A 22,460-nucleotide genomic window follows, 5' to 3' on the forward strand; every position below is an offset into this window, starting at 1 on the left:
TGCCCAGCACAGTACATAGGAATGCTTACTCCTTTTCTATGGCATAATTCGTCCAAGGGAGGTGAAATGCTTTGCAAGCACTTCCTCTTTTATGCATATCCCAGGAATGTTACCTGAATCCATTCCTTTTTATATGTCATCTGCTCATCATTATCAGGATTCAGGGCTGCTGTGCAGAGAGAGAGCTTGCTTTGGAGGAGAGGACCAGAGGTTGGGGAGGTCAGAGCAAGTAGAACCGACCTCACTGGGTAGCAGAATGGTCCCAACATCTGTGTTCTTTATGTGCGCTGAGACATACCAACATGCCTTTCCGTTTTGTGTAATTATCACTTACCTACATCCAGTAGGATTTGTCAGCCCTTCAAATCTCTGTGGGTTTATTTTATTTCAGAGTGAGCGTGACTTTACGGCCCAATTACCATTAATGTGACTTATTGCACTATTTGAGGGAGGAGGAGGGGATCAGGACCAGACAGTCTGATGTCAGTATCGCCATCAAGGGAATAACCGCCACACACTTCTGCCCAAGAAGAGGGGCGACGGGCTCTCTTCCATTGTTACAGAGTGCGGAAGGACAGGGCTATAGCCTAAGAGATGAGGGCGCCCCATGCGTGCGTAATACAGATGTTAGGATGCAGGTGGTGGAGTCATCAGTGTTTTGGTAGCAATGAGTATTTAGAGTTCAGAAGGTGTCCAGTGTCAACGACGGTGAGGAATGACCATCCCACTCCAGTGCAGCCGCCCTTACATGACAGGGGTGGTGAAGGAGACTGCGTTAGTAACTAGCAAGACGCGGCCAGGGCGAGATTCCCGGAATCTCAGCAGGCAGCCTGGCGCGCCCCGGCCCGCGGCTCACCTGGCGCACCTCGGCGGCTCGGGGTTCAGAACCGCGGGGCGGACAGCTCCCCGGCGATGGGCGGGGGTCCGCGCTCGGGACGCAGTCCCGGCCGCGCGCTCCCCAGACCCCGAGGCTCCGCGGCGCCTCGCCTCCGAGCCGGGCAGCGCGGTCCCCGCGGGAGGCGACTGGCGAGCCCGCGCCCCCTCCGCAGCCCAGCCGCGTGCCCCGCCCCCGGGAGGCGGGCGCCCGACTCTCCCCGCCCCCCCGCGCGGCCCGGGCTCCCCATTGGCCGGCGGCGGGAGGTGCGCGAGGCAGAAGGACCCGCCCGGCAGCTCGCGCCCGGGAAGGTCGGCGGCGCAGCGCGGGTGCCGCGGGGAGTGCGCGCGGGGACGCGGCGGAGACGCAGCGGGCGGGGGCGGCGGCGGCGGCGGCGGCTGAGCCCCATTCCCTTCGCGGCCGCTGCCTGCGGCGCCCGAGCTCCGAGGCGCATCCCGGGCGCGCGGCCCGAGCGGCCAAGACGGCGGGCCGGCCGGGCGCGGGGCGGCGGGCGCTGTGCTGCGGGCTGCGCTGGTGGGGGGCGCCGGGCCGTGGCGCGGGCCCCGGGCCCGGCGCGTGCGGCTGGGAGGCGCTGTGGGGGACGGGCGCGCGGGCGGCGGCCGGGGCCATGGCCGAGGGCGGCGGGGGCGCGCGGAGGAGGGCGCCGGCGCTGCTCGAGGCGGCCCGCGCGCGCTACGAGAGCCTGCACATCTCGGACGACGTGTTCGGCGAGTCGGGCCCGGACAGCGGCGGGAACCCCTTCTACAGCACCTCGGCCGCCTCGCGCTCCTCCTCGGCCGCCTCCTCGGACGATGAGCGCGAGCGCCCCGCGCCCCCGGGGACCGCCCCGCCGCCTCCCGGCGCCCCGGAGCCCCCGGAGCCCGAGGAGGACGAGGCCTGTGCGGGCTGGAGCGCCGCGCTGCGGGACCGCCCGCCCCCGCGCTTCGAGGACACGGGAGGTGAGGAGCGGCCCGGGCGCGGAGGCGAGGCGCGAGCGCGGGGCCTGCGGGCTCCAGAGGCCGCGCTTACCGCACCTGTGCGCGTCAGAAAACAGATGGGGTCCCGCAAACAGGGACTGAAAGTGAGGAGGGCCCTACTGCGCCTGGGCTCCTCCTGGGTGGAGGCCGATGACAGGACGTGGAGGGGGCTTTCTGTCATCTGCGGGGACTGTCACACCTGTGGGGTCGGCCGGCTGGCGTTGCTAAAGTTAGGCTTTCCGAGTTGAAGGGATTCCGAAAGCCTGGCATGGCTGGGTGGGGGTCGTTTTGCAGCCATCCAGGTCCAGGTGCCGGGCTGCTCACAGCTGGAGCGCGGCCCAGCCGGCGTCTCTGCTCAGCTCAGCTTTTGGTTAATCTGAGAAACTTACTGTCGTGCCTTTCTGATCTTCTGCTAAGAACTGGAGGACCGATTCAGCCGCGGTAAAGTGCGTGCTCCTGGCCCACGGTATTCTCAGGTGTGTTGACAAGACCCAGGAATCTGGAAAGAGCAGTCAGGGCGAGTGCACGGAGCTGCTCTGCTTCCAATCCTCTTGCCGCCTGATTCTGCGGAGCTGGGTTTTTAAATGTCATCACTACTTTGCTGCAGCTCAGCCCCCTGTCCTCTCTGAGAGGTGGATACCCCCCTTCCCAGCTGTCCCCTGGGAGGCTGTTCCGAGTGGCCACCCGTCACCTTGTTCATCCTCCATTCAGCTGGTGTTGATGCAGGCCAGGGAGTGGCTGCCCTGGGCACTGTGCAGCTTTCCCTCTCTCTCTCTCTTTCTTCCCCCGCCCCCTTTTATTTTATTTGGGAATTGAACCCAGGGAAGTGTGGATGCTAACTGCAGGTTCTTCTGTGGCCCTCCCTGATTATTGGTCATCTGATCAGGATCAAGCACACAGGAGGGCAGGTTGAGAGCCTCCAGCTAGTGCTTGGGCTTGGATCTGGACACCATGCTGCAGCCTGCTGGGAGGACCGTGTCTGGACTCTGGAGGGAGTGGTTTGTAAACCTTGCCAGGCTTCAATGTGGCTGTGCTGAGCTGCAGCTGGGCTTGGAGGGTTCACCCTGGCTGTGTAGTGCTTGAGGTGGGTAAAATTTAAAGCATGATTATTTGGACTGTGGGGATTTTCAAAATCTATCACTCTACATGGTCCTTTTATACTACACCATGTTTTTGAGGGCCTCCTGCCCTGGACAGCTGTTTTCTGTATTGGCTGTAAGGATTGTACCAGACCACAGCCCTGGTTTGGCAGACTTTATCCTATGATCCTCTGTGATCCAGTTTCCTCCTTGGAGTGCTTGAGATATTATAAATCCACCTGGGAGAACACGGCAAGCCTCTAGGTCTCAGGACAAATAGGGAAATTGTGCTAGGTTTAGCACAATTTATGAATAAGAATCACGACCATGCCAGTTCAAGAAGGGTGAATGCCCTGAAATAAATTGTAAAGCAATCTCGTGTTTCTTAGTAACCTGTCATGGGAGAAATTGTGCCCTCACCATCTGCTGCACTCACCATCTCTCAGAGCAGTATCGTGTGTCACTGGGCTTTAGGTTCAAAGTCTGCTTCCTGGAGGTCGTTGCCCACTGAGTTTGCACCTGGACCTGTGAGTCACAGTGAAGTCCTTGAACCAAAGGTGTCAGTGGTAGTTTGTTGGTATTTATATCCAGTGTTGTTTTCCTGCTCTGTGAGGGAGCCTGTCTTTTAAATCCAGATCTAATTTAGAATTTCCTCTTTGTAGCACCCTCTCCCCAGGGGAAACTTGGAGTTGGGGGTAGAGGGACAGGTTTATGGTTCATTAAGCTTGAGCTCAGGTTTCCCTGGAACGTGATTTATGGGGGCTTAAAATAGATGCTGAGGTGTGGTTGGTCAGAGAAAAGCCTTGCGCCTTGTAGCATGGAGGGAGATGGATGTGTTTATTAAGAGGTGAGGAGCTGCACCCCAGCAGCCGCGAGCATCAGCCTGCCAGCTTATACGTGGCTCTAGCAGTCTGTGCTTCTCACTTGTATGAAGCACAGCCTGGTTTCTCTCTCCCGTCTTTGTTGTCCACTGGGTGGGCTGTGGGGAGGAAGGAGAGCAAGAGGGTGGCATTTTGATCTGTAATCAGGTTTCATTTATTTACTTATTTTAAATTTTAACTTTTTTGATGTTTTGAGATGGGGGGTCCTGCTATATAACCCAGTCTGGTCTAGAACTCAGTATGTAGCTCAGGTTGGCCTCAAACCCACAGTCCTGCAGGTTTGCATAACCATGCCAGGCTGTAATCAGGTTTTGTAATCAAGCACTTGTAATTGGAATTGCTGTGGCTGCTGTAGTCCAGGGAGGAAAGCACAGGATTCTAGATTGACCTGAGACTCCCTGCCTTGCCGCATTGTCAGAACAGGTACACACAGGTATGTAGATATGCAGATGGAGTGTATTGTATTTTGATATCCACTGAAGGTCCTGGTTTCTTCTATCAGAAGATTGTAACAGTTGTCTCAGAGCCTGCTGCTGACCCAGAGACCTCTGCAGAGTCCTTGTGCATGAGGGACACAAGTGGTGAGGACCATCCTGTTTTCAGGTGCAGTTGGAACTGCCCTGTGGCCCCAGGGGAGGCAGTACGCAGTGGGAAGGCTCTTGGAGAGGGGGGAGGGTGGGGGGTGAGCCAACCCTAAATGCAGCATTTCCATCCTTAGGGGTGAGAATCCTGGCCACTCTTCAGGCTGTTCTAGTGTTCCCAGCCCCTTCCTTCTGTTTTTCACATCTTCTTGAAGCAAGCTCTCCAAAGTGCAGCCACAGTTACAGGTGCAGCAGCCCTCTCCTCTATTACCTCCCCCAGGTTCTGGCTGCGCTTTGAGATGTGAGTACAGGATGGTTTAAATATAAACACTGTGCTTGCAGGCTGGCCGACAGGCCCTTAACCCCTGTGTAGATGGAGGGTCCTCTTGGGAACTAAATGTTTTTTGGGAACCCGTGGCCCAGGACCCACTCCTAGCTAGACTTGCAGCATATCCCCCTAAAATAGCCCCGCAAGCTGTCATCCTCCCTCGCTCCCCTGCCCACTGTGCAAATAACCAATGAGCATGCCATCTCACTCTTGGAAGCAGCATGAAATTCAGACTTGTCTGCATCTGGGCTTCTGCCCCTTTGGTTTCCATCTCTGAGCAGTCTTAGATTCATTTTCAGAGGAGGCAAAGGAGTGGGCAGATTGACCCATGCCTGCGGCTCCTGTCTCTGGCTTTACTGGGTCCTTGGTTGTGGTTGACTGGGGTTGGACTGTTTTATCTTTCTATTAGAGGTTTAGCTTCATAGACTGTTTTTTGTTTTTCATTCTGTGTACCCTACCAGAAACCCTTTAATCACCCAGTGGGAGGCGTGACCTTGAGAAGCTAGAGAGGAACATATGGCATTGAAAATTAACATTGTTGAATGTTTCAGCCTGTGAGTTTGCTGCTGGTTTATCTGGCAAAAGTCTTTCTGAGTAGCAAAAAGAGAAAAATCTTTCTCCTAAGACCAGAGTTAAAAGAGACCCCCTGCCCTAAAGGGGGCTGTGAATTTGGATAGCTTGAGCCCCCTCTGTAGGGTCACACTGAAGCAGCTGCTGCCACCATGTTGGCTGTGTGCCAGGAGGAACCTGGGAACTGGGGAGTTGCAAGAGGAGGCTTGGCAGTGCTTGGTAACAAGCAGGCCGGGTCAGGACAGGGGAGGGGAGGCCCAGGTCTCCTTGGTAATTGCTTTTCCGTGCACTGTCACACCTCATCTTCATACAACTCTGGCAGATAAGTTGTCACCTTTGCTGTGCACAGGAAGACACACCTGCCTTTTCATTCGTGGGGGTGGGAGAGGTAAGATGACCTGGTTAATTGGACTCCATCCAACTGGCCAGGCCTGAAAATTCAGGAAAGGTAATGTGTGTCTCCCCCCGCCCCCATTTTTAACTAGAACTTTTTTCGGCTAAAGTATTTTTATATGGAATTTCTGCTTTTTAACTTTTTAGGGGATATACTATTCTGTGAATTTCCACGAGTGAATTTTTGTAATCGACACTCCTCCAGTGAGGAATTTTATCCGGTTCCTTAATCCTGGCTGCTCCCTGCCCCACCTCACCTTGGGTGAACAAGAGGCAGGTGTTGGGTGCTTGGTGGGCAGAGCACGTGTGAGCTTCCTGAACTTATCTGCCTGGGTGGCCTCAAATCATGATCCTCCCAATCTCAGCCTCCCAAGCAGCTAGGATTACAAGCGTGAGCCACCAGTGCCCAGCTTCACCTTTAGTTTTTGTGATTGTATATTTTTTCCTACCAACAAGTAATATATGTTCATTTTGGAAAATAAAAATAAAAAAGGATTACAAATTTAAATTTCCATGATTTTTCCATTATCCAGAGGTAACCACATTGGTCACATTGAATTCATACTTCATATATCTTAGATTACATAGGGATGGGTGACCTGATTTTTACTTGTAATTGGTAAACTGTGAACATTTTCTGTTTAAATTTTAGAAAGGTATTTTAGTGAATCCATATAGTCTGCAGTGCCCTTGGTTCATATTGAGTTTGTTGCCCTGCTATTGGTTTGTGCACACATCTTTCATTTATTCCTTAAAATGATCAAAGTAGTATCAAGGAAAGGATTTCGTACTTTCATTTGGTATTGTTGTGAAAAAGCCTGTGAGGCTTTTCATCACGCTGTCGTCACTGTGACGGATGCCTGAGAGAACTTAAAGTGGAGGTGGAGATGTCACTGTTTCGGAGGCTTCAGTCCAGGGTCAGCTGGCTCTGAGGTGAGACAGACCATCTTGGTGACCACAGAACTGCTCACCCACCGCAGCCGGGAAGCAGAGAGGAGTCAGGTGGAGATGAGGGGCAAGGGCAGGGTGCATCCTTCTCTCACTCCTACCAGCCCCTCCTCCTAACGTTTCTGTCACCTCCCTGCCAACAATGTCATCGAATTACGAATCCACTGATGAAGTAATTCATCCATGAAGTCAGAGTCCTCACCACCCAGTCACTTCCCCAAAGCCCCAACTCTAAACACTGCTTGCATCAGGGACCAAGCCTTAGTATCGGAGCGTTTTGGGGTACGCTTCGTATCCAAACTGTAGCAAACATTCACGGCAAACCAGCGTGTGATTCTCGTGCGCCTAGAGGAGTACTGTGCTTAATGGAGCGAGCAGCGGTGTAACACGCATGTCGCGTGTTCCCTGAGTGTCCACGTGACTTCCATTCTGCGTTTACTGACTGAGGTAGAGGACTTCCAGCACACAGGAGGTCCCTTCTGCCCCTAGTCAGCCCTTGGCCTTGAGTTCCATCTCCTGAAGGTAATTTTCTGATACATTGTTATATCTGCAAGTTTCATCTATGCTATTGCATGTAGCAGTCTTATTTTCATATTGCTGGCAGTATTTCATTGTACAAAATGCACTACAGTTTACCCATTGGGCTTTTGGATTGTTTCCAGTTTGGGGGATTTTATAAATGAACATGCTGTAAATATTTCTTCATTTTTTTGTGGACTTTATCTTATTTCTACTGGGCATAGGCTAGGTGTCTTTAGTACACAGTCTTTCTACTTGGCGTGTTGATATTTTGGGCCAGGTAATTCCTTGTTCATGGGAGGCTGTCCTGCTCGTAGGGCATTTAGCAGATCCTGGGCTCTGTCCACCTAACGCCCTCCTCCTCAATTGTAGCCAGACCTGTCTTCAGACGTTGCCATGGGTCTCCTGGCACAGGATCACAGAGGTTGAAGATCACTGACTAGTGGATGGCACCAATTCTGGTTTTCCCCCACCAGCAGAGTGTGGGATATGCCAGGTATTAATTCAGCAAGACATTGAACCCCTCTGGGATAAGACGTTAAGTAAGACATGTCCCTTGGGGCCCAGGAGGAGAGACAAAGGGAAGAGAAAGAGACCGGTCTCTGGCGAGTGCTGTAATCGGGGAAGACACATTTACACAGAATTCCAGAGAGTGTTACCTCATCCATCTGGGCTGAGGAAGAGGTGGCCTTTAGCTGTGCCTTCAAGAATGAATAAAAATTAATCTGGTGAAGGAAAAACCTCTCAAGAAGAGAGCAGTTGGGCAAAGGCAGAAAAGGGGAGTCACCCACGTTGCCCGTGGAAAGCCCCACTTGCCCCAAACTGAGTTTCCTCATTTGAGGCCTTAGCGGAAGTGTCTTGAAATTTGGCATCTGTGTGTGTTGCCATTGTGAGTAACCATGAGTCTGACGGCGTGGATACAGGTTTACCTAGCAACGTCAGGTTCACGGGAGGGGTTTGGAGTTCGGTGAACTGAGAGCTTGGAGAGGGAGGGGCACGGAGAGAAGCATGGGGGTCCTTTCTTTAAGGAAGAACCGTGGAAAGGGACAGGAAAGGAAATGTGGTGGAACTGCCACTGAAGGTGCTTGACTCTGAGACCTCTCAGACTCCACTTGCAGGGTGTTCTGTCATTTGTGTGGTGTTTGCCTTTCCATTCCTTCCAGGACCTCCTCCGGTCCCCTTTGCTGTTTCTTCTTCTGTCTAAGACTGTGTTTCTAATTTCTAAGTAGTCAAGGGTTTTTTGTTGTTGTTGTCGCTGCCCCATTATTTAATCTAAATTCTTTTTTGGATTGTGACCAAAGAAGTTGCTTTTAAGTCTTTAATTTCAAAGGTTTTTAAAGGTTTTCTTTGTTGCCAAAAATGCAGTTAGTCTTTACAAATGTGGCATAGGTATAAGAAAAAAATATATGTTCTTTGAGGGCAGTAAAACTTTCTTTTTTGTCCTTATTTTTTCTCATTAGGAGGTAATCTTTTTAGCAGAGCTAAGTTTTTACTGGGTTCTTGCATTTTGAAGTCTCTGTTAGCTGCTTTGTTGCTTGGTGCATTTATACTTACATGTTTTATATTTGTCTCCAAAACACCGACTTTAATAATGGCTTCCTTATGTTGCCAGTGCCTTGACCTCAGGTCCAGCCTAGCTACTGTGAATTCTTTTCTTTCTTTGTTTCTTTTTCTCTCTCCCTCTCCCCCTCTCCCCCTCTCCCCAACCCCCTCCCTCTCTCCCCCTCCTCCCTCTCTCCCTCCCTTCCTCCATTCCTTCCTTCCTTCCTGTCTTCCCCCCTTCCCTCTTCTCTCTTCCCCCTTCCCTCCCACGTGATGTGCACACTTCATTGGCTTTGGTGTATTCACAGCCCATGTCCTCATCACTACAATCAGTTTTAGGACATTTTCACCACCCCAGAAAGGAACTTTACCTCACACCTAGCGCCTGGCATCCACTAATCTACTTTCTGTGCTTGGAGGGTTGCTTGATGTAGGTATTTCATTTCCATGGATCCCTGTCATCGGTGCGTTTTGTTATTGGCCCCTTGAATTAGTATAATGCTTTCAAGGTCCATGTTGTTGCATATACTTGTATTTCATTCCTTTTTCTTACTAATACTCCATTGTATAGCGATACAGGTGAGTGTCTCTTATCTGAAACACTTGCGACCAAAAGTGTTTCTGATTTCAAGTTTTTTGGATTTTGGAATATTTTCATATATTAATGAGATATCTAGGGAATGGGGCCCAAGTCTAAGCAAAAAATTCATTTATATTCCAAGATACTTAGAGGGCAGGGGATGCAGTTCAGTGGTTGAGTGTTTGCCTAGCGTGCATGGGGCTCTGGGTTTGATCCCCAGTACTGCAAAAAAAAAAAAAAAAGATATTTTGTACATATATGCTAAAGGTAATCTTATGCAGTATTTTTATTGTGCCTGTGTTTTCCTCTTATGTCATTTTCACACTTGAGAACTTTCTGATTTGGGGGCATTTTGAGATTCAAATTTCAGATTAGAGGTGCACAGCTTGCAGTGTGCTCCATCAGTTGGTGAACATTTGGGTTGTTTTTGCCCTTTGGATATTATAAATAATACCCCAAATCTTTATATCCCATTTTTTTTGTGGCCATAGTTTTTTTTTTTCCCCCCCTTGGTATATACCTCAGAGGGAACTGCTGGGTCCTGTGGTAACTCTGCGTTCAACATAGTCCAGTGTGGCTGTACCATGTCACCTTCACACCAGCCGTTTGAGGATTGCTGCGGGATTTTTTTTCTTGTCCTCCTAACACCTGCTATGGTCTCTGGTCTTGATTCTAGCTAGCACAGTATGTGTGAAGTGGATCTGAGGCTTTGATTTGTACTTAGTGACTTGTGGTGTTGATGATATTTTATTTTCTTTTGTTTCTGATTTGTTTTTAAGATAGGATCTCACTATTAGTCCAGACTGGCCTTGAACTTTTTTTTTAAATAAAAAATTTACATTTTATTAGCATGATAGTTATACAGGGGGTTTCGTTGTAACAGTTCCATATATTCTTACTTTGTATCCAAGTTTTGTTCATCTCCTGCCTTATTTTCCCTCTTTCTCCTCTCCAAATGACTTCAGCAGGTTTCAGTGTTCCATGTTCATACGTGCGTATGAAACACATCGACCATATTCACTCTCCATTACCTCTTCATTTACCCTCCCCCCTCACTGTTACCCTCCCCTTAACGTGACCTGTTTTACGTTCCTGGCTTCATTGTTTAAGCCTCTGTTCACTGTTCAGTGGGGTTTTGCCTTGGTGGTTCACTTGTAAACCATACAGTTGTCCATTTGCTTATCTCTATTGGAGAACGATCTGCTCAGATCTTTGGTCCATTTTGTCTTTTTGTTATTGAATTGAGTTCTTTATTTAGTCTTTATGTGTTTCCTATCAGGTATATGACTCACAAATGTTTTCTTCCATTTAGTGAGTTTTCCTTTCACTCTTTTGGTGAGGTCTTTGGAAGTACAAAGGTTTTGCATTTAGATGAAGCCCAGTCACAGATGGCTTGCTCCTTTTGCAGATCCGCAAGGAACAGTTCCTCTAGTGTTAGAGTGTTTGTGTGCTTGTGGCTCATAGGCTGGGCTTGCAGACTCAGAGGCTCATAGTTCTAGGCCCCTGAGAAGTAGAGGCTTACAGCTTCAAGCTTTCAAAGCCAGAGACTTTCAGTTGTGGGTTCTCGGTCGGAAGCTTATCGTCCTGGGCTCCAAGCGCCAGTGGCCTTGCATGCAGCAGCTAGTGCTACAGCCTTGGGTTTGAAGAGTCCGGGACCCTTCGCCCTAACCTTTAGCAGCTGTCTGGGACTTTCCCAGTGACTAGGCCTTGAGTTCCAGGACTTCAAGGCAAGGCAGGCTCTCTTGCCTCTGGCTCTTCACAACCCTTCTCCCTCTGTAGCCTCAGCTCCCTGCCATCTCTGCCTTCTCAGTTCTTCCACAGTCTCTTGACAGCTGTGTTTTCTGCTACTGATGCTTTTGGGAACTCTAGTGCCTCCTTCTGACAGCTGCTGCCACCTGTACCTCCACTGCCATCCCCAGAACTGGAAGGCCCAGGGTTATATCTGTTCTTCGTGGACTATTTCATGATAAAGACAAGTAGGTGGAAGACTGTTCAGGAGAAGCTTTTATTGGGGTCTAATATGGCAGCACTGGATGGGAGTACGTGGGAGAGAAGTCTCCCTGCTGACCTGCTTATGTAGCCAGAAGGGGGCGGGGAAGGCTGTGCAAGGCTTCTAGTGCCACCAATCATATCTCATGTGCAGTAATCACAACTTTTTGCTGAATTACTGCTCCCTCTCTTGTCTTGAATCAGGATGGGCAAGATCATCTAGAGTTCCCCAGTGCTTGTCATAGCTGGGGTGACATCTCCCCCGCCAGTGCAGGTTGTCTGGAGTGTCACCACTGGAGCAAGGGAACAAGGCCTCCTGAAGCAGGAGTCGTGTCTTCTGCAGCAATGGTGGTTTCAGTGGTCCTTGCAGCTGGAGTGGCTTCCTTGGAGCCACAATGGAGAATTAAGGCTGCCAAGATGACAGCCCTGTTCGTCTCAAACTGTCTGGTTGACACTGGGCACGAGTAGGATCTGACAGCTGTCAATCAACTGGCAGACAAGCCTGCTGCTAACAACCTTACTTGTGTGACATATGAAAGGGTGCATTCAAGGAAGACCTGACATGAGATAGCACCCCAGTGGCCTCCCATCCCAGTTGCACTGGGCTTTTTTCTTGTGGTTGTGCTTTTGGTGTCCTAGTAAAGAAGCCATCGACAAGTTCACCATCACTAAGGTGTGTCCCTACCTTTCTTCTTATCACCAAGATGTAACCCTGTGTTTTCTTCCAAAGCTGTCCTTGTAGTGCTTGTGTTCATGGCTTGGATCCAGTTTGAGGTGTTTTTCCCTATGGTCTAGGGTAAGGCACCTAGTTCACTTTTTTGCATGTGGTTCTCCAGTTGTTTTGTCACCATTCTTTGAAAAGGCCATTCTTACCCCCATGAATTGTTTTGGCATTGCCAAAAATCAACTGACTCATTTATTTCCTATTTTATAATACTTTTGTCTCTTTCTGCTCACCTGCCTCATAAGTAAATACGTGTTTCTGTGTCATCATTTGAAAATAACATGCTGGTTTCCCAACGAAGACTCTTTCTTCAGAACAAGACCTTCAGTGTGAGGAATCTCTACTTTTTATTAGACACAGTCCCAGGGATCTACTGCTGTCCTTTTATGTCACACATGCATGTGAACGCACACGTGCACAAAATACACCAAATACCCATTTTGTCCAAATGGCTACAAATGTTTGCATAAGTCGAAACTGAAGCCGATTGTAGAATAAACTTCTAGGATATAAGAGTGCTGCCTAAAGTTTTATTTAAAAACATTCATGTTAAAATTTTTCAGAAGGGGTTAATGTAGCATAGAAATAATAATTTTTTTTTTTTTTTGTGATGTTGGGCCTTGAACTCAGGGCGTCACGCTTGCTAAGCAGGAACTTGTTTTGCCTGGGTTGGTCTTGAACCATAATCCTCCTGACCCCTGTCTCCCAAGTAGCTAGGATGATAGGCACGGGCCACCGTAATAATTTTTCTTGTTGCCAGTGGCTTGATTGTACCTGGAAGTGCCCTGCTGTGCACTTGTGAAGATGAGAAGACATTTGCTTTCAGCTGGGGTTCGGCCACATCTGCTAATGGGGTACTTCTGTCAGTGCTGGCTCCACCTTCCTCTCTGACGGCAGCTCTTGAGGTGAGGATTTACCTTTTCATCTAGACCTGAGGATTTGCTCAACGAGATGGTGGAATTTCGTTGCCTAACCCATGAACTAGTAAACCCTGCTCACCACTTGAGGGTGTTCTCTGATTATTTTTAGGATGAGGCTTCAGGTGTTACCCACTTACAACTGTGAGTGTGTATATACTTCTGATATTTCTGCCTGCTGTCGATGTTTCCACAGTCACTTGAGAAGTGGAACAGTATGTTTTTCTTTCTAATAACAAAAGCATTTCTGAATTTCTTTATGTGTTGGTATTTTCCTGAAGAAGATGGGAGACACACATTCCATGACAGAGCTCCCTGGTCAACAGAAAGGCAAAAGCATGGCTGAACACCTCATTAACCCAGCAGACCATCAGACCATGGTGTGTCTACATGTCCAAGTGCCTGCTGTCTGAGATACAGAAGAAACACATGAACTCAGGGAAGGTTTTTTTTTTTTTTTTTTTAGCAACACATTTTTCCAGGAAGAGCTTACTACTAACCAGGATCCACAGTTTGGGTGAATCTCAGCAATTTTTTGTCTCTTAATGACTGAAAATGGTGGCTCGTCCATGGCAGTCACTTCAGATTCATGTGGAATGTGGCTCTAGTCTCTTACAGGAAGTTGCTTTGCTCAGCATTCCTGTAAGGTCGTTAAAGTTTCGTTAGAGCACATAAAATTTTTCTGCAGCATGTTCTTTTCTTCACACTTTGTGTTTTTAAGTCCAGCTGGAGAGTGAGTGGTCAGGGATGTTGTCATATAGATCTTGTGACTTTTGTCTGTTTCTGAATTTAAGTTGCATTTAATTAATTAATTGTCACTAGAAGATGAATTCCCAGAGAGGGTTTTTTCTTGAAATAGTTGTTGCCTGAATGAAGTTAAATGACTATAAAATGACATTAAATTCTTAAGAGCTATTTAGTTTAGTATCGTACAAGCTAATATATGAAATAATTCTACAAAGATTATAATTATGATATAATATAAACTATTGTTCTGCCTTATATCATTACTTAAATTTTATGACTGTCAGTTCTAAAAGGATAAATATTCTTTATAAAGTTGTCTGGGCAACACATTCATGATGTTTGTACTATTTGTATTAACTGTGATTTGTTTCTCATTTTATATACTTGAAAGCCCTTAATCTCTTAATTCTTTCTGTTTGTAAAATTAACAGCTGCTGCCACCTTTATTGTAAAAATTTATTCTTGTGATAGTGATATGTATACTTTAAGCTGTAGAATTTCAGTCTGTAAGGAGCATAGTGTATCTGCAGGCTGAGTTACCTCTGGAGTGCTTAGTTGTGAAAATGAGTAGTCAGATATCAATAAAAGTTGAATTATTTGTCTAGTGCTTGTCACTGACATAGGTTTACTGCTGAGGCATGATGAGTCCCTAGGGGAGTAATCGACATTGGCCGCCATCAGGTCAAGGGCATCAGAACTGACATTGAAGTCGCCCCAGCTGTTTGCCACTGTGAGGACCCAGCCGTGTGGCTCTGTCATCCATTTCTTCTCTTGTCATCATGGGCCCTGGTTGTAGTGCTCTTGCTGTCAGAGACCTCCCTTTCCTGCTGTCCTCAGCTGTGGGCCTGTGGTATACACCCCAACTCTTTTCTTCAAACAGTGTCCTGCTTGGGGAGACATCCTAGCCCGTGTGCCTGCGGTGCTGCCTGAGGCTCTGGCCAGTGAGTATCCTTTTCCTTTTCAGGTATGAGTTCGTTCTGCTCCAGAGATGGCCTTGTTTTCCTTTCTTCTTAGGTTCAGGAACTTTACCAGCCTGTGCCTCTGTCTTTTTTTGTTGCTTATGTCCAGCACTTGTGTCTTTTGATGCCCTTCTTGGCTGTCCCTTTTTCTCCCTGGGTATCGGGATGAAGCCTCCAGGCTTGCATTGTCCTTTCTGCTTTTTGTCTCCCCGCATGTCTACTCTTGGAGGCCCTGCTATTTCTTGGCCTTAACCTTCGCAGTCAGTAATTCAAGAATCCTGTGAGCACTTTTGCCTCTTCTCTGTTGGAAGAGTTGTTTAGCTGGGATTATGTTTCTTAGTTACATGGATTCATTTTTTCTGTGTGTGTTGCAGTTTTGTCCCTTTGAGCATTGTGAATATTTTAATTAAATTTCAAGTTACACCTGCGTCCTCCAGCCACCGTCTCTTCCCAGGTATATGGTCTCTTCTAAGCAGACTTCCTGCCTGTATTCCTGAGATCCTTAGAAGGGGGTCAGCATTTCTTCAGGCTCCTGAGGTCCAGGTCTGGTGTGGAACTGGCAGCCCCCCAGTTCGCCATCGCTTCTGGCAGTGGCTTGGTGTCAGGGTCCTGCTCTTTTACAGTAAGGCAGCTGGGGAGCCCTTGCCACCTCCCCCAGCTTACATGCCTATCTGGAGCCTGTGTAACTCTCAAAGGTTGACAGACTTGCCTCTCCCAAGTCCTGTCTGGGGACGGTGTGAGCACTGTTTGCTGCCTGTGCACCATGAGGGTGCAGGCTGGGTAAAGTGAGCGGAGTACCTGTGCATGTTGCCAGAGCCTCCAAACAGGCAGGCCCACCTGCAGCTGCTTGCCAGACCTGGGGATGAAAGATAGAGACTGGAGGTCAGCCAGTGAGGCTTGAGTCTAATTTGCAGAGGCCCAGGCAGCAGGATTCCAATGTTAGAATGTGTGACTCCTGTGTGCTCAGTAACGCTGATGCGTTTTCAATGTGTCTTTAACCCCTGGAGGTCTGAGGAGAGCGAGCATTTCATGCAACAATATTTTTTCCCCTTTTGAACTTGGGGTAGGATAGGGGTCTACTTTGCTAAGCTTGCCTGTGTGCCCTTTGCAGTTGCTCTTGAGGTCAGGACCTCATGTGACACGGTGAGAGCAGGGTGAATGAGCAGTCATGAGCACTTCCTGTGTGCTGGAGTCCATGTTAAGCCCCTGGTCAGCCATGAGCATTACGTATGGTGAATGCATGGACATTAGGTCCAGGCAGAGCCAGGATGTGCTCCAGAAGCCAGGGGCTCCCAGGATGCAGGAACACACAGCCTTTCTAAAGATGAACAGAGCCTGCACCCATCCTGGCAGTCACACAGGGCTGTCCCTGCTGGTTGGGGGTACTGTTAGGAGGGACCCATTGTGCCAGTGGGGATGAGGATGCTACCTGGGTACCATGACAGCTTGCCTGCTTCTCAGGGTGATGATAGAATCACATGGGCCTTGATATGGGTTCACAGTCTTGACCCAGTCCTTCATCTGGCTGGCCTCTGCTCAGTTCTCTCAGTGGTAAAGTGACTCTCTGCAGGTCTGTGAGTATTAGAGACTGATATCCCCAAGCCAGACTCACAGACAGTGCTTAGTTCTGGCTCTTCGGACTGCTGTTTTGTGTTCACATGGAGAAGCACGGGAGGATTTCATCCTTTACTGAATGCTGTTCCAGGCTCTTGGAATAGACCGGCAAACAGAACGGAGTTCTGTCCTGCCTGGGAGAAGCACTCGCTCAGAGGGTGTGACAGCAGCAAGCAAGGGCACATTAGGGAGTGTTATGGAAGGCAGAAGTGGTAGACGGAGCAGGGAAGGGGTCACTGCAGGATTAAATAGGGTGGGTGGGCCTCATGGAGAAGGCAAACTTACAAGACGTGAGGGAGCTGGGAGGTAGATTTCCTTCCCACTCAGGCAAGGCCCAAGGCAGAAGTGCGCCTGGCAGGAGGATCCCAGGAAGGGTAAGGAAGCAGAGGCGTGACCCAGGGGAGAAGAGAGAGGTGTGGGAGGAAAGGAGTCAGGGAGCTAAGGGTAGAGGTAGGCCATGGGGCCTTAGAGGCTGTCGGAAGGATGGGGCTTGCTCCTTGAGTTGATGTGGAGCCTCTGGTATATTTTAGCAGAGGGGCAGTGTTGCCCAGTGTGACTGTTAGAGAAATGCTGTGGTGGTGGGTTGAGAATAGACCACAGGAAGGCTGGCCTGGGAGCAGCCTCTGCTGTTGCCAGGCAAGGGCTTGGCCACCAAGCTACACCCCAGCCTTAGGCTGTGTTTTGAACCCTGAGCTAGTTGGGCGCTGGATGGGTTGAGATTTGACCCTTGGAGCTTAGCATTGAGGGATCTCCAGCCACAAGGGCAGAAGAAAGGACATAATTTTGGCAAACGTATGGGTTCAGTTGCATCTTCCCGAGACCCTCTGGTCTCCTAGCCCTTTGTCTGAACACATTTCTGTTCTGTTACTGTTATGGTGACCATGGTGGCAATGTCCAGGCCTGCGTTGTTCATGATGGCTGGTCCATGGGTGTTGAGGAGGGGTAGTAATGTGTTCCCCTACAGAGTGAGCAGATGTGGGGTCATGGGACCCCTGAGAGGGCTCTGGAAGCGGGTCAAGGCCCAGGTGAGGGTGAGCTCTGATGGCCACACAAGGGTGCACCTGCTCTGAGGCTTCCTGAGGAGCTGCGGAAGCCATGCATTGGGACAGCAGGGAAGCCGATTTTAACACACCAGGAAGCCAAATTTCAGATAATCTCTTAGCCTGAGTTTTTCCCAAGAGACTGCATGGGACATACTTCATATACGAAAAATCATTTGCTGTTTATTTGATATTCAAATTGAACTTCACGTCCTGTACTGTAATTTGCTACCTCTGGCCAATCTTTCTTGACAAGTTCTTTCCAGCTGCACCTGCCACCCTAGTAACCTGCCAGGGTTGCTAAGTAACAGGACTTGACTTTGAAAGAGCCGTTTAATTTTGTTGGTTCCACTGGGCTCCCGGGCCCATCTTTCCCTGCTGTATGAGCTCCAAGTCAGAGCCTAATGCAGAGAGCCGGCAGAGCACTCCAGTGTCCTGCCCTTCCTGTGTGTCTGTTCTCCTGTGTGGACAAGTGGCTCCAGGGAACTGCTAGACCACGACTGAGCTCCAAAACCTACTGGATGTGAGCAAGGTCTGGGAGCAATGCACCAAGTGTGTTGAAAACCCTGACATGGAAACCTAGGGTGGGTGGGGTGGGTGCTGGGAGCCGAGAGTGGGCTCTGCTGGGAGATGGCTGTGCCTGACACCTGTTGCTATTTGCAGAACACCTGCTTACTAAGTAAGCATAACCTCCCATCAGTTTATGGGCTGAACTGTAGACCCCAGAATTCGTGTATAGGGGTCCTTAGCCCCCACTGCTTCAAATGTGACCCAATTTGGAGACAGGGTCTTTAAAGAAGTGATTAAGTTAAAACAAGGTTCTAAGGGTGGCCCTAGTGCAACCTGACCGGGGTCCTTATAAGAAGAGGGTGTTAGAACACAGACACACACAGGGAAAACGTGTGGACACAAGGAGAGGATGGCCTTAGGAGGAACCAGCCCTGCCCACATCTTGACCTTGGACCTTCAGCCTCCAGAACTGTGAGGGGATTGGGCTGCCCCACCTGTGGTGCTTTGTATGGTAACGTAGCAAACTGACACAGCATTCAATGAGCAAGACGGGAAAGGTGAGACAAGGTGGCCATAGGTTGATTCAGTGAGGTGGTTTTCTCAGTGCATGCCCTCACCTCAGTCTACTGGGACTGTCTCCAGGGCATTTGGGAGTGACCAGGACCAGATGTACCAATTCAGACTTGCAGGCAGTCCAGTCCAGATGGCCTGCGGACTCTCCAGGGCACGGCAGTGACAGCTCCTGAACAGAAGGGCCCATGTGCCTGTGCGGGTGATGCCGCCCCAGAGTGACTGCACTTGCCCAGGTCCACAGCCTTGGGGTTGAGTCTTCCTACAGCACCTCAGCTCTGCAGAAGGCAGGTGACATGAGGCAGTCATGTCACCAACTCAGAAGCTGGGCTAACTTCTGTGGGTCTTTCGAGCCCTCACATATCCACAGGACAGTGTGCAGTCTTAAGTTGCAGCTTCCTGGATCTGCATATGTTCACCCGTGGATTCCTTGAGGTTTGGGAAAATGTTATCCATGAGGTGTTTTTATGGCAGTGACATCTTTGGGTAATTAAAACACTATTTTTATGTCATTGTTCAAGGAATGAGCTTCATAGATATTCTTAGGTCCTCTGTTGCTTGAGTTCACTTGCCATTTAAACATTTGTCTTTCTTCATAGAAATGTCACCTCAGATGTCAAGAACGAGGACTTAAAAGCGGGGTTAATCAGAGAGAAGCAGAACAAAGCTTGAGTCCAGATTAAGGGCTTCCTTATGTTCTAGCACCTTAGGTGGTCTGAGTTTTACTTCTAGTTGGATGCTGTTGTGGGTTTTTTGCTATAGATCACTTGCTTGGAGACTTCCCTCAGAGGATTTGACCAGTGGGCTTGGCAAAGCCAGGTGGTAGCTCCACTTGATAGGCAGGCAGGCCTCCCCTCCTGGATTCCTGAGCTGGGAAAAAGGAAGGGATTTCACCTGCAGTGGGCGCTTGAAGGCCTGGGATAAGCGTGCAAGTGTGTGTGCACCTGTGTGCATGCGTGCTCTTGTGTGGGTGATCGCATGTGTGTGTGCTTATGCATGTATGTACCTGTGCATGTGTACATATTCTTATGCAAACGTGTGCTCATGCAAGCATGGGTGAGCTTGTGTATAGGTGTGTGTGCTCATATGCAGGCATGTGTTAGTGCCCGAGCAGGAGTGTGTTCTTGTGTAGATGTGTGTGCTCATGCAGGAGTGGGTGGTCACGTGCAGACATGGGTGTGCTCTTGTAGGCATGTGTAAGCTTGTGCAGATGTGTTTGCTCATCCACAGATGTGCATGGGTAGGCTGGAATGAACCTTGGTGAAGTGTGATTTCTGGCCCCTGGAACCAGGCCAGGCGGCTGGTGACTTGGCATAAACTGGCATGGAACTCTGTCCCCACTTGGCCAGTGTGCCTCCCAGTATCCTTAGAAAGGCCCAGGTGTGGTTACAAACCCTAGAGAGGGCCTGCAGGTGTGTGGAGTTTCCTGGAGCTCCTGTGGTTTACAGCATGATGTTAAAACACAAGGGACCATTTTATATAGTCTGTCGTAAATAGATAGATTTGTGACACTCGTGGGTCTGATCTGCACACAGCACCCCCTGGCAGGGTGTCTCTCCACTGTGTCCCCTGGTGTTAAGTGCAAGGACAGGGAATCTATGAGAGGGTAGTGACCTGCCCAGTGTCTCAGGTCAGCACAGCAGCTATGGAAGGGCCTGGTAGAGTTGGTTCCAATGGGTGTTTAAGGGAAGATGAATGAAGTCAGAGGTGACTGGGCAGAGCTTGCTCTGCCTAGTGGGAGGGGTGCCCTCCATACTGACTGGGGTTGGGTGTCCTAGGAGATAAAAAGGTAGTAGACTTTTTTGTTGAACCCTGAATGAGGGACATGGGGGTGCACCTTGAGTAGTCATAGGTGGAGAGTAGATGAGAGAAGTTGGATTTTCTACAAGATGCACAGCCCAGCCAGAGAGAGAGTAGCAGAGAGCAGGTATGGAGCCTGGCAAGCCCCCAGGATCATTTCCTCTTCTCTGAGCTGGTGCCAAAGCCCCAGTAACAGATGGCGAGGTTGCTTGCAGCTTCTGGGGACAGAAATCTGGGTTCCAGGGTGCATAGACCCTCCCCTGTGCCATGAGGGTCCTAAGTCCTTGAAGGTCTGAAGTGAGCATCCCAGGTAGACCTCCTGGCATGTGCTCTTCTCTCCCTCCTTCCTGGCAGCCTCTTTGTTCCAAGTCCCAGCACACACCACCCTCCCTGCCTGGCTGTCTTTCTCTCCGGCTGTTCCAGGTGCTTTGGCCAGATCTCACTGCCCTACTGCTGTCAGCCGGGCTGTCCTTTGTACTTGAAAGAGGGCTCTGCCCTTTTTTCAGGGCAGGGAGCAATTCCATGGGCTGGCCCTCAGGGCCACTGAGTCATGCCCATAGATGAGCTCCTGGACATCAGCAGGGGACAGAAACTGAGATGAGCTATTCTCACTCTGGCACCCTGTGGGCCACACCTGGACATATGGACCTGTAGAGGCCATGGCTGTCGGGGTGAAGGTTTTGGAAGTAGGAAATCTAGACAAGTCTCTTGCAAAGGATATGTTTTCCATGGACCTCTAAATGGAGGCCTGATGGGAGGGGAGAATGGATAAAAGGGTGGGGCAGAGCCTAAGTTGCAAGGCACCTCCCCTCTCTGGCCACCTCCTGTGAGCCAGAGATAAAGTGATGAAGCTCGGGATGCTTTTTAACTGGGCTTTGCAGGAGGAAGGAGCTGCCTAGAATCCAGGGACATTTGAAGCTTTTATAAAACAGACTCAGATGGCGGCCTGTCTTCAAAGCTGCCTTCTCATCAGCCAGCTTCAGGCCTTCATCTTCCTTGGCTGGCTTCACTCCCAGTAACTGGGATGCAGCAACGGAGACATCCTGGAGGGATTGCCCTGTGGCCATGCCCAGGTTCTGCCACCCCCTCAATGCTGCTCTGTTGTGGGATGGGGCCAGGAAGCTCTGGACCAGCTGGAGCCAGAACCAGCCAGGGATCAGCGCCTGGCAGCTCACAGAGGCGCTTTAAAAGAAAAAAAAAAAATCAAAGGAAGTCAGATTTTCATTTGCACATATGGTCAGGAAGCTTGGGCATCCTAGTAAGCCTCCAGACAGCCTTTTCTGAGGGAAAGTTCGTTTCATCTCCTGCTCCTTTCTAACTTGTCATTGAAATGAGTGTACACCCAGTGGGACTCAGACTCGTGTCTGGATCCCGTGTAGGCGGAGGGCAGCTGGACTCCCTCTTGACTCGCTCCTGCTGCTGCTGAGTGTAGAGGAAAGGCGTGTGGCTTGTTTAGTCCAGTGGTATCCCCAGATCAGCACCAGCCTTGGAGGCTGCTTATCCTGCTTATCCGCTTTTGGAAATGGTGAGGGTTATCTCTCTGGAAACAGCACATTCTCTTAATTGCACCAAGAATATAGTAGGAGTGGTATTTATGGATGACCAGATACAGCCCTGGCTTCAAATCATATTTGGACCTGGAAATGGCTTTACCCCTACAGACAAAAGCCTGCAGTGACTCAAGCCATATGGTGTGGAGGAGAAGGGTGTGGTGTTACACTTTGACGACACCATCAGCTGTTAGGCGCACCTTCATGTGTGCTGTTTTGTAGTGATATAGTCTGAGCAGTTCCCTCTCCACAAAACCTCCATTGCATCCCTGTGGGTGAGGAGGGAACAGAGTCACATTGTCTAGGGGAGAAAATGAAAATTTCGAGACTGTAGTGCCATACACAGTTTCTGAATCCTTCCCAAATGCTTTGATGTCTAAACAGGAGGGTAAGTCAGGGCCCTGTCTTGGACCCTCACTTTGAGCTGTTGCAATTTAGCCCCTGGTTTATGTGTTCCAGATGCCCACTGTCCACCACTCCCACCCTATCCCTCCACCCCATGCTCAGGCACATTGTTCTTGATGGTGTAGGGTACTTTCTTGGTGACCTCAGCTCAGTCATTGTGTCTGGTCACAGGGTAGAGGAGCTAGCCCTGGTCCCTGCTGCAGCCTGTATCCCATCAGTTGGAGTTCCCCATGGCTCCAGGATTCTGAGCTGTAGGAACAAGCTAGGCTCCCAGGCAAGCAGGTAGGGGTAGGTGGAGTTTGAAAATGACCCTGTGATCTTGATTTCTCATCTATGCTCTGGTGAGATGCCCAACCATGGACT

The 22,460-nt window shown here is 49.8% G+C and overlaps 1 protein-coding gene across 1 annotated transcript in view; it reads left to right on the forward strand.

Annotated features, from left to right (window-relative positions):
- The first annotated feature begins 1,495 nt into the window (after nt 1-1,495).
- Pgbd5 (piggyBac transposable element derived 5) overlaps nt 1,496-22,460 on the forward strand; it is a 61,330-nt gene continuing 40,365 nt past the window's right edge. The window contains exon 1 of the mRNA XM_074056902.1: nt 1,496-1,833. Within this exon, the coding sequence (XP_073913003.1) occupies nt 1,503-1,833 (331 nt within the window). The 5' untranslated portion in view covers nt 1,496-1,502. The remainder of the gene's footprint in view (nt 1,834-22,460) is intronic.

This window comes from Castor canadensis, chromosome 15 (assembly GCF_047511655.1).
Source record: "Castor canadensis chromosome 15, mCasCan1.hap1v2, whole genome shotgun sequence".
Taxonomy (NCBI): Eukaryota; Metazoa; Chordata; class Mammalia; order Rodentia; family Castoridae; genus Castor; species Castor canadensis.